At 53.4% G+C, this 11552-nt stretch overlaps 1 protein-coding gene across 1 annotated transcript; it reads left to right on the top strand.

The window, feature by feature from the left end:
* The first annotated feature begins 7049 nt into the window (after nt 1-7049).
* Nucleotides 7050-11509, top strand: CSF3 (colony stimulating factor 3). Its single transcript, XM_006155922.3, has 5 exons — nt 7050-9251; nt 9384-9538; nt 9794-9901; nt 10033-10179; nt 10530-11509. Exons 1-5 carry the CDS (start codon nt 9140-9142, stop codon nt 10692-10694), a joined length of 687 nt encoding a protein of 228 aa, XP_006155984.1. The 5' UTR covers nt 7050-9139; the 3' UTR covers nt 10695-11509.
* Nucleotides 11510-11552: the final 43 nt, after the last annotated feature.

Below are 11552 nucleotides of genomic sequence, written 5' to 3' on the forward strand. Positions count from 1 at the left end.
AGTGAAGAGCAGCACGCGTGCAAGTTGAGAATGGTTTTGCGCAGCTGGCTCTGTGGGGCGCGGCTGCCCGGTCGCCCCCAGCCCACCCACTCCAGCTGCCAGAATGGAGCAAACAGGCCTGCCAGGTCTGAAAGTCCTGTCTGATTGGTCACAGCACCCCGTGCGCCGGGCCCTTGGAAATGCTGTGGCTTCTGACTGATATGTGGGACGAGGCTGTGCCGTCCTCGTTCTTGCCAAACCATCCATTAGCTGGGAACCGCCTCGCGGGTTCTGCCTCACCCTACTGTTCCCTGGAGTCCTGGACCCAGCAGGCCCTCCGTGATGGGTCGGAGCCCTGGCTTGGGGGCCACCCACTTGAGAATGAGATGCTTTCTTTGGGAGGGGGCTGAGGTGAGAGCCTCGGCCTCTCTGCCAGTCTGCAGCTTCTCCAGAGCTGAGGCTTTCGTGTCCTGCCTGGCCCCCAGAGGCGCTCGTGTGCCCTGTGCTCAGCACAGCTGGGACTCCTCTCAGTATTCAGAATGTCCACTGGCCTGGCTTTGCTTTCTGACGCCAGCCTAGCCCAGCCTGGCATCGCCCACACTCCCAGTTTCTGCCACCTCTCAGTCTACCGAAACTCCTGAACGAGGCTTTGGGAAACGGTGCTTTCTCCTATTTTCCCCAAACTGATCCCTCAATCTTTGCAGAAAAGGTTTTTGTTTCTTAATTTTGCCAGAGGGCATGTGCACTCACCAGAGACGGTGAAGGAGGGAATAAGCAGCCCCCGTGGGGTGTAATCACACCCCAATCCCTTCTCGTTTCTCCATCCTAACAGGATTTGGGGCACACGCACACCCACCCTGCACATGCCTTAGGCTGCAGGGTGCAGGACTCAAACTGAACAAGCAGCCATGGGGTCTGCCTGCCTTGACCCCCAGGCCAGGGCCACCTGTGGAAGATGCTTTCCTGCTAGTTGTCTAAGTTCTTCATTGGTTTTGAGGATTCCTTGTTTGTTTTGTTGTTGTTTGTTTAGTTTTGTTTTGAATTTGCTATAGGATGCAGGAACCGAGACAGAGAGGGAGACCAGGGAAAAGAGAGCACGGCGGGGGTGGGGGGCTGCACACCGTCTCTTCTGCTCTCCTCTTGGGATTCTGGGCACCCACACACGTGCACCGGCTGTGCTTTCCAAGTCACTGGATCCAGAACTCAAACCGTGCAGCTGGCCATGTGGGATCCAGCTGCCTCATCCACCACGCCACTCGCTGGCCCCCTGCCCCCGTTTTATCTGATTTTGACCTCTTTCTAGAGGCTAAAAAAAAAGGAGGAACTCAGTTCAGGTGCTCAGGTGCACAAAAGAGAGAAGAGTGTGGCGGGCCAATTAAATCTAATAGAGAGCCAGCCTGTGGCATGATGGTTAAGGCAGCTGGATCTCACACCGCCAACTGTGTGGTTCGAGTCCTGACCCAGCAGCTTGGAAAACACGCCAGACACGCGTGCGTGTGTACCCCAAATCCCGAGAGGAGGATGGAAGAGAAGGGATGCAGACTCCAACCAGGGGTTAATTTCTCACTCTCTCCCTCTTGCTCTGAGCACACACGCCCTATAGCAAATTTAAAAACAGGAATCCAGGACAGGGGAGGCAGGGGACTGATGCTGAAGACCTGCTGCATGTCCTTTGGGTGCGAGGACAGGCTCGGGTGGGTGAAGGAAGCTGCTGTGGCAGGAGCCAGGGAGCGGACCCAGGCCTTCCTGATACCAAGCTCAGCTCGCATCCTCAGGCTGCCCTCTCCCAGCCTCAGCTGGGACCTCCGGGTTTTCTCGTTTTTGTTTTTTTCAACATGTATTTCTTGGCGTACTTATTTGTGATTTTTCAAGCCACCAGGTCCAGGACTTGAACCACAGTTGACCAGCTATGGGAAAACAGCTCCTCAGCCATCTTGCCACCTACTGGCCCCCAGGGCCTCTGTTACCTGGTGGTTTTGTTTGGTTTGGGCCCGTGTGGCTGTCCTAGCCTTGACGGCAAAGCCGAGTCTCCAGCAGCGGCAGGTGCCCGAGGCTCTACCCCATCTGACATCTCTGGTCAGGGTGAACACTCCCCTCCTCGCTGCCAGCCTCACCGAGTGCAAATCTTCACGTCATCACTTGACCCGAAATGCCTCAGACCGTTTCTTGGTTGTTAGGTTGGGGAGAGTCCTCACTGTTACAGAGACTTGGGGCCATTTGCCATAATGTCCTGGTCCTTGCCACCCTGAATTTACTTAGGGGCCATTTTCTGTCTACTCAAAGGAAGCTTCTTGTAATTCACACCTATTGGCTTGGCTTGCTGTTCCTGGGGAAACTTTCTCACCTTTATGCTTGGGGAGTTCCCTATTCTTTTCTACTTTCTGGTTGTGTCCCAGTTGTGTGTTTCTTTTTTGTATTTTTCTTTTCTTTCTTTTTATTTATTTATTTATTTTTTAATTTCACTATGGAGCAAAACTTGTGCTTGCCAGAGAGAGACAGGTAGGGAAACTGAGAAACCATCGCCGAGGGGGGATGGCCATGCTGCAGTCCTTTCTCCTCCATTCTCCTCTAGGGATTTTGGACACCTAGGCCAGAGAGCGTGTGCCCCAGTTGTGTTATTTTGTTGTTGTTTTATTTGAAAAGTACATAGAAGTACAAAGAATAAGGTGACATAAATACAGCAGTCCCCCTTCCCCATAGTTTCGCTTTTCTTGTTTCAGTTACCCACCATACAGTACAGTACATAACTTTATTACAGTGTATTTATTTTATTCTTGGTTGTTATTCATCTCTTGCCGTGTCTCATTTATAAAGATACAGGGAGACACATAGTATACATCAGGTTTGGTATTAGCCATAGTTGTAGGCATCCCCTGGGGTCCCTGCCCATCCGGGAGGACTACTGCACCCATACACTTTCTACCACGTTTCATAGATGCAATATATGCTAACGTTTTGTGATCATGTGAAGGTTTTTTTTGTTACTTTTTTAGTGTTTTTCTTTTTCTTTGGTGGTTTTTGTTTTTGTTTTTGTTTTTGTTTTGCTATTAGGGTGCATGTGCTCGTTGAAGAGAGAGAGAGAAAAACTGAGAACTCACCCCCATGGAGGAATGGCCATGCCACAATCTCTTCTCCACTCTCCTCTCGGGATTTTGGGCATACACATGTAGCCAACGTTTTTTTCTTTTTTTTTCCTGTAGAGGTTTTTTGCCTTAAGGTACGTGTGCTCATCAGAGAGAGCGATAGTCAGTGAGGAGTGTGAGAAATTATCTCCCAGAGTGGATGGCCACACTGCAATCTCTTCTCCATTCTCATCCTGGGATCTCGGGCACTCGTGCACAGGCACCTGGTGTGAGTTTCAAGCCACCAAGTCCAGGACTCAAACCACGGTTAGCCATGTGGGAGTCCAGTGATGTAGCTGCTATGCCATCTGCTGGACTCCCCCCCCCGCAGCGTGTTCTGTTCTTTCCTATCCTTTCCTTTTCCTCTTTTCCTTTTTCTTTTCTTCTTTCTTTTTTCTTTTTTTTTGTTTTTGTTTTTGTTTTTTTTTGGAGAGATTTTCACTGTAGGGCGCGTACGCTCGCCAGACAGACAGAGAAAGACATAGAGACAGAAAGCGAGAAATCACCCCCCAGGGGGGATGGTCACGCCGCAATCCCTTCTCCTCCATTCTCCTCTCGGGATCTTGGGCACGCACGCACATGCGCCCGGCGTGAGTTTTAAGCCACCGGGTCCGGGACGCGAACCGCGGTCGACTACGTGGGAGTCCAGTGACATAGCCATTACACTAACTGCTGGTTCCCTTTTCTTCTTTCTTTTAAAGAGACATTTGCCATAGGGCATGTGTACTTGCCAAGAACAGAGAAAGGCAGAGACAGAAAGCGAGAAATCACCCCTCATGGGGATGACCATGCCGCAAGCCCCTCTCCTCCATTTTCTTCTTGGGATTCTGGGTACACGCCCACACAAGCCCAGCATGAGTTTGTTTTTGTTTTTGTTTTTCAAAATAATTATTTAATTCTATTTATTCATTCATCTATTTTCATTTGACCAGAAAGAGAGAGAGGGAGAGAGAAAGGAAAACCGAGAAAGCAAGCCGCCTAGTGTGGACCTGAACCGTGGTCAGCTAAGTGGGAGTCCAGCGCCCCTAACTACCACATTACCTGTCGGCCCGCATCATTCTTCACTCTTACAAGATAAAATATGATTTTCCTTCTTTCTTTTTACAAATGCCATCTCTACTCATTTGGGATCTCTGCTGGTTCCCCCAGCATGTTTTTCAATCAGGTCCGGGACTTGAACTGTGGAGTTGGTCATGTGGGATCCAGTGCCTTAACCACCATACCCCTAGTCCGTGATTGTGTAAAGATTTTAATCAAAGAAGAAATAAGACATCTTAGATAAAAGTTGGAAGTCCGTCTGCTACCGTCCCCCCCAGAGGCAGCCACTCTGAAGAATTCAGTGGATAACCCTCCGATGATGTTTTCATACTTTTACTACAAAATATAGTACTAAATACTAAGTTGTTCTTCTGTTTTGTTTTGTTTAGCTTTGCCAGAGAGTGTGCTTGCCAGAAAGAGGAGAGAAAGCACCTCCGCTGGGACGTGGTCATGCCACCGTCCATTCTCCCATTCTCCCTCCGGCTGGGATTTGGGCGTGCAGGTTCACATGCTGGCGTTAATCAAGCCTCAGGGCCTGGGGCTCGGCTGCATACTTGGTCATGTGAGACCCAGCTGCTTTTAATGCCCAGGCTACGGCATCAGCCCGGATTTTAGATTTTTGTAAACGGTGTATTACGTGAATGTAACTTACTCTTGTTTTCACTCGACGTTTTTTTATTTTTAAATAATTATTTTATTTAACTTTATTTGTTTATTTATTTTAATTTGACCAGAGAGGAAAAGAGTGAGAGAGAGAGAGAGAGGAAAAGTGAGAAAGTAAGCCACCGGTTCGGGACACAAACCACAGTCGGCCATGGGGGACTCCAGTGCCCACCATGCCGCCTGCTGGCCCTCAAAGCTTGTTTTTCTTTTTGGGAACCAGCAGTTAGCGTAATGGCTATGTCGCTGGACTCCCACGTAGTCGACCGTGGTTCGCGTCCCGGACCCGGTGGCTTAAAAAAAAACTCACGCCGGGCGCATGTGCGTGCATGCCCAAGATCTCGAGAGGAGAATGGAGAAGGGATTGCAGTGTGACCATCCCTCCTGGGGGGTGATTTCTCGCTTTCTGTCTCTATGTCTCTTTCTATCTGTCTGGCGAGCACACGCGCCATATAGCGAAAACCTCTCAAAAGAAAAAAAAGCTTGTTTTTCTTTTTAAAATTTATTTAATTTTATTTAGTAGTAGTATTAATTTTTAAAGCATTATTTATTTAATTTTACTTATTCATTCATTTTTCTTATTAATTTGACCAGAGAGACACAGAGAGAGTGAGAGAAGAAATGTGAAAAAATAAGCTGCCAGGTCCAGGACACGAACTACGTCAGCTACGGGGGAGTCCAGTACCCTTAACTACCACGCCACCTGCTGGCCGTCAAGGTTGGTTTTGAGACCTGTCATGTTGGTACCATGCCCGGCACTATTCAAGGCACTGAGAATATAACTGAATAGAGCAAAGTCCCTTTCTTCTTGGGAGTTTTCCTCCCGGGGGGCCGGGGAGGCATATGTGGTAACGGATGGACAATCTAGCCATTCCCCTGCGGATGGGGATGGCTTCCCATTACTTTACTTATTGGTTTATTTTAATTTGACACGTGACTGTATGTGACTCTGAGCACACAGACACCGTGCACAGTTTGTAAATTCCGAGTTCTAGATGGAACATTTTTAGGCCAGTGGGCCACACAGCCTGTCAGCATCTCACTGCTGCCTTTCCAGCACAAAAGCAGCTATGAACGATAGCTAAACGAATCATTTCTAGGTACTGGGGCTTTAATTTCAGATGATTTTTGCATGTTATGAAATATTTGGGCAGCCAGGTGATGACGTGGAGGTTGAGGGGGCTAACCGTGTGCTTCGAGTCCCAGACCCAGCGGCGTCGAGTGCCCAGTCCGTGGAGGAGAGAGTAGAAGGACTGCAGTGTGGGATCCTCTCTAAGGGGCGGTTTCTCACTTTCCCCTCCTCTCTGTGGCAGTTGTGGCAATTGCCCATGCCTTGTATCAAACTAGAAGAAAGAAAGGCCAGCAGGTGGCATGGTTAAGGTGGCTGGATCTCACATGGCCGACTGCCTGGTTTGAGTCCTAGACCTGGCAGGTATGTGTGCATGCCCAAAATCCCAGGAGGAGAATGGAGGAGCAGGGATTGCGGCCTGGCCATCCTGCTGGGGTGGGTGAGGGGTGTCTCTGTCTCTCCAACAAGCACATGTGCCCTAAAGCAAAAACCTCTTAAAGATAAAAATGTAAAAGCCACTCTTAACTCAGGAGCACAAATCTTGCTGGGAGGCTGAGTCTGCCCACCCTACTGTACGACGAACCCGACAAGCACAAGTCCTCGGTCACGGACACACGTTTCCGTCTCGACTAGATACTACCAAGTTGCCCTCCAAGGGCACGTGGCAAGTCACCCCTAGCAACAAAGAGTTTCTCCAGCTCTATAAAAGATGCACTAAGCCCGGGCCCAGAGGAAAACAGGAGGTGTCAGGGGAAGTGGCCAGTGAGTGCTGACCCTGAGGGAGCACCGAGAACCCTTGAGAAGCAGGAAGGCTGAGAAACGGGGGTCTCTGCAGCCAGCAGCTCCCAGTCTCGCTCAGCCCTGTGTGTCACAGCCAGTGATGAAAAGCCCAAGCTCTTTATTTTCTTGTATTAAGGGGCGGTTTCTCACTTTCCCCTCCTCTCTGTGGCAGTTGTGGCAATTGCCCATGCCTTGTATCAAACTAGAAGAAAGAAAGGCCAGCAGGTGGCATGGTTAAGGTGGCTGGATCTCACATGGCCGACTGCCTGGTTTGAGTCCTAGACCTGGCAGGTATGTGTGCATGCCCAAAATCCCAGGAGGAGAATGGAGGAGCAGGGATTGCGGCCTGGCCATCCTGCTGGGGAGGGTGAGGGGTGTCTCTGTCTCTCCAACAAGCACATGTGCCCTAAAGCAAAAACCTCTTAAAGATAAAAATGTAAAAGCCACTCTTAACTCAGGAGCACAAATCTTGCTGGGAGGCTGAGTCTGCCCACCCTACTGTACGACGAACCCGACAAGCACAAGTCCTCGGTCACGGACACACGTTTCCGTCTCGACTAGATACTACCAAGTTGCCCTCCAAGGGCACGTGGCAAGTCACCCCTAGCAACAAAGAGTTTCTCCAGCTCTATAAAAGATGCACTAAGCCCGGGCCCAGAGGAAAACAGGAGGTGTCAGGGGAAGTGGCCAGTGAGTGCTGACCCTGAGGGAGCACCGAGAACCCTTGAGAAGCAGGAAGGCTGAGAAACGGGGGTCTCTGCAGCCAGCAGCTCCCAGTCTCGCTCAGCCCTGTGTGTCACAGCCAGTGATGAAAAGCCCAAGCTCTTTATTTTCTTGTATTTTGGTCTTTATTCCCCCCTGGGTAGGGCTGAGGTCTGTGCTGAGCCTGCAGCTCCGTGCTCCAGGGGGAGGTGCCGTGGAAACCCACCTGGCTGCAAATCCTGCCTGGCTCTGCCACCCACTGGTGCTGTGGCCTTGGGCAGGGCCCGTGACTCCTCTGAGGCCTTCCCTCATCTACAGCACATCAGTTGGCAGGACGAAATGTCCAAAGCGTGATGAAAGCTGCCTGACTAGTGACAGGTACCCAACGGCCCCACGTAAACGGGCTTAGGACGTGAATCCCCAGTTCCGACCTGCCCTCCTGCCTCTGCGGCTCTGTTAAGCCGGCGCCCCCCTTCCCAAGGAGCTGGGCAGAGCGGGCTTCCGTGTGCAGAGTGTGAACTGCCTCACTGAGATGGAGTTGGGGCTGCGTCCTGGGGGACCCAGCCGCTAGATGGCAGGGTGTAAACAGATCAGCACGTGACGACCCTGACCAGCTGTAGCCACCAGGGGGCACCCGAGCCCCAGAGATGGCCCTGACCTGCCAGACACATTCACTCCTGAGCCTGAAAGTCTGTTCCTTGGCAGGCTGGAGGGTAAATTGGGATGGAAAGTGGCAGGCCTGGGCACTCCTGGTCAGACTGCCCCAGGCAGGCCCCATGGCCCGTGGAAGACTGTCAGGACCAAAGCCGAGGCCTGGTTGTACCTGACTGCTACCCGTGAGCTGGGTCAAAGCCCTTCCCTCCCGGGCACAGCTCACAGAGTTGGTATAGCTCCACGGTCCCTTCCAGCCCCACACTACATGGCTCTAGGATGCAGCAACGGGGCAGTTTGTTCCTTTTCACTCCCAGCCTAGCTCATCTCCACTTCGGGCAGGGAATGGCCAGGGACACCATGTGTCCTGGTCCCCCAGTTCCAAAGCCCTGGGGACTCTGCGGGAGTAACGTGAGGAGCAGTGTGCGAGAGGCAGTGTGCAGGAGGAGGAAGAGCAGGGTCAGGTGTGCCAAGAGCCTGGAAGGGTCTTGCCTCACTCGGGACAGATATCCGGTTTCCTCTGGCCTCCACCAGATCTCCGGGGGCTTAGAGGCATGACTCACAGGGGGTTATTGGGGAATTCCCAGCTAATCAGAACTTGGGACGCTGCCTATCTGAGTGCGGGGTGGGGATGAGAGGCAAGATCCCAGGACCCTGGCCCCTCAGGAGGGAGGTCACCCGAGAAAGCAGCCTCCTGGGTTTGAGGGTAGAAATGGGGGCAGCCAGCTTCTTCCTTCTCTTAGAATGTGGGGGCCTGGGGTGCAGGTAGTTGGAGAACCCCAAAGGAGAGGGGCAGAGGGGTTGCCCCAGCATGTCTGCCATCATGGAGGGGGCATATCTTCCCCATCCGTCTGATGGCCTCCAGTCTCCCTGGCTTTTATCAGTGGCTCAGCGGTTGTTCAGCTGTTCTTTTCAAACTCCCTGGGGCCACTCAGGCCTGGGTGGGGCTGGAGGGGGAGGAAAGGCGCTCAGGGGGTCAAGACGTCAAAGAAGGAGCAGAGATTCCACAATTTCACAAAACTTTCGCAAACAGCTTTCTGTACCAACCCCCTGCATTGTCCTGGACGCTGATTTGCATATCGTCGGAAGTTATTACTAAGCCTTGGTCTCAGCCCCAGGTAATTCCCTCTCAGGCTCCATGGCGTTCTGTATAAAGGCCCTCAGAAGCAGGTCGCTGACAGAGCCCAGAGCCCACAGCCCGTCCACACCTATGGCTGAACCCGCTGCCCAGAACCCCATGAGGTTGATGGGTGAGTGCCCTGGCCCAGGGTGGGATGGAAGCTGGAGGTGGAGGGGCTGGGGATCCCCAGGTCTGGGAGTGGGGCTGGGAGGCGCCCTGTGTTCTCAGAGGGCCAGGTGGGAGTGAAGGCCATCTGCCCCAGCCCTGCAGCTGCTGCTCTGGCTGTGTGCGCTCTGGACAGGGCAAGAAGCCACCCCCCTGGGACCTGGCAGCTCTCTGCCGCGGAGCTTCCTGCTCAAATGCTCAGAGCAAGTGAGGAAGATCCAGATGGCTAGTGCAGAGCTGCAGGAGAAGCTGGTGAGAGGCGGGCAGGCCGCTGTGGGCGGGGTGGAGGGCAAGAGGCAGGGGAGGGCAGCTGGGATGGAGAGAGGATGTCATCAGGAAAGGACACCAAGGGAGAGGCACTGGGGCCTGGGAGAAAGGAAGGAAAGGTGGGGCTGGGAAGGACTTGGGTCTGAGGTGCCCTGGGGCCCCGCGAAGAACACAAAGCTGGGGCAGAGGAGGAGCAGGCAGGGCTGGCCCCGGAGGCTCACCCGCCTCATCCATTGCCAGTGTGCCACCTACAAGCTGTGCCATCCTGAGGAGCTGGTGCTGCTCGGTCACTCTCTAGGCATCCCCCAGGCTTCCCTGAGCAGCTGCTCCAGCCAAGCTCTGCAGCTGGTGAGTGTCTGGGCGGGAGGACTGACGGGCTGGGGACTAGGGGTGTGGGAGCTCCCAGATGCTGACCTCCAAGCTGGGGATCTGAAAGGAGGGTCCCAGGCTGCATGTAACTCTGGCACTCCACCCTGCAGACAGGCTGCCTGAGCCAGCTCCACAGTGGCCTGCTTCTCCACCAGGGCCTCCTACAGGCCCTGGCAGGGATCTCCCCCAAGCTGGCCCTCTCCGTGGACATGTTGCAGCTGGATGTGGCTGACTTCGCCTCCACTGTCTGGCAGCAGGTGAGCCTTGCTGGGGGAGGCAGACAGAGTGGCCATCAGGGCTGCTCACCGAGGGCATGCTGGCACGCCAGGCTCTGAAGCCCTGTGGGGTTAGGGTGGGAGCATTCTTAGGGGCCTGTGTATGCAGCACCCTGCCCCATCACAGGACCTCCTTCTGCTGACCTTCCTCCATCCCCTAGTTAGAGAGTGAGATGGGTCACGGGACCTTAAGACAGCAGACCTGGGTTCAAGTCCTGGCTGAACCGTTAACCATGAATGTCTAGTTGGTCCTGTCAACTCCTGGCATTTCCTCATTAGTAGCAACACCCATGCAGCAAGCCTGACCACCCATCTCCTCTTACCCCTCACAGATGGAAGACCTGGGGGTGGCATCTGCCATGCGGCCCACCCAGGGCACCATGCCAACCTTCGCCTCTGCCTTCCAGCGCCGGGCAGGAGGCGTCCTGGTCATCTCCCACCTGCAGAGCTTCCTGGGGCTGGCACACCACTTTCAGTACTACCCTGCCCAGCCCTGAGCCTCGCCCTCCCCATCCGGTGTATTTATCTCTATTTAATATTTATGATTATTTAAGCCACGTATTTAAAGATAAGGAAAAGCGGAAAGGAGTCCCAGACTTCTGGGCCTTTCCCTCCAACTCTGAGTCTCATTCTCCTGCCTGTAGCAGCGGGAAGAGCTCCTGTCCTCCTGTCTCCGGGACTGGGAGGTAGATAGGTAAATACCAAGTATTATTCCCGTGACTGCTCCTGGCCCTCTGTGGTGGGCACCTGCCCCTGAGATTCCACCCTGGCCCGTGGGGCATCAGGAGGTCTCCCATGTGGGAGACCAGACACCTGTTTAATATTTAAACAGCAGTGTTCCCCAACCAGTCCTCACGGCCTCACTCTGGCCTCCACTGGGCCTGTGTACACCAGGCTGGCCAGTTCCTAGCCCCACTCCCTGGGCACCGAGTCCCTGAGCAAAGACAATCGGAGCCAGGAGGCTTAGCCCTGGAGTCCCACAAATTTGCTGGGGAATCTAGTGTTTCTTTACTAAATTTGGGGGGCATGTCTGACTGCCAGCATGAGGTGCTCAGGCATCACCCTTTTCTGTTGTCCCAGATGCCCGCGGGGTGCCTGTCCCTGCCCTGCTGGTCAGGATTCTGACTCTTAAGACAGGGCACTTTTTTGCGGGGCTAGAACTGAGAATGTGAGTGGCAAAAGACAAGGGACAGTTACGGTGGGGCAGGGGGTCGAGTGTGCAAGGAATCTCAACTGCTTACCCTCCGGCTCTGCCCCCACTTTCTCCTTGTAACCCACCTTTGGATAATAAAGTGTTTGTCTCCAGTAAAAAGTCCCTCCTTCTTGAGCCCAGCAGGCAGCCAGGGGCTGGGGGG

Source organism: Tupaia chinensis, unplaced genomic scaffold (assembly GCF_000334495.1).
Source record: "Tupaia chinensis unplaced genomic scaffold, TupChi_1.0 Scaffold000477_1, whole genome shotgun sequence".
In the NCBI taxonomy this organism is placed as follows: Eukaryota; Metazoa; Chordata; class Mammalia; order Scandentia; family Tupaiidae; genus Tupaia; species Tupaia belangeri.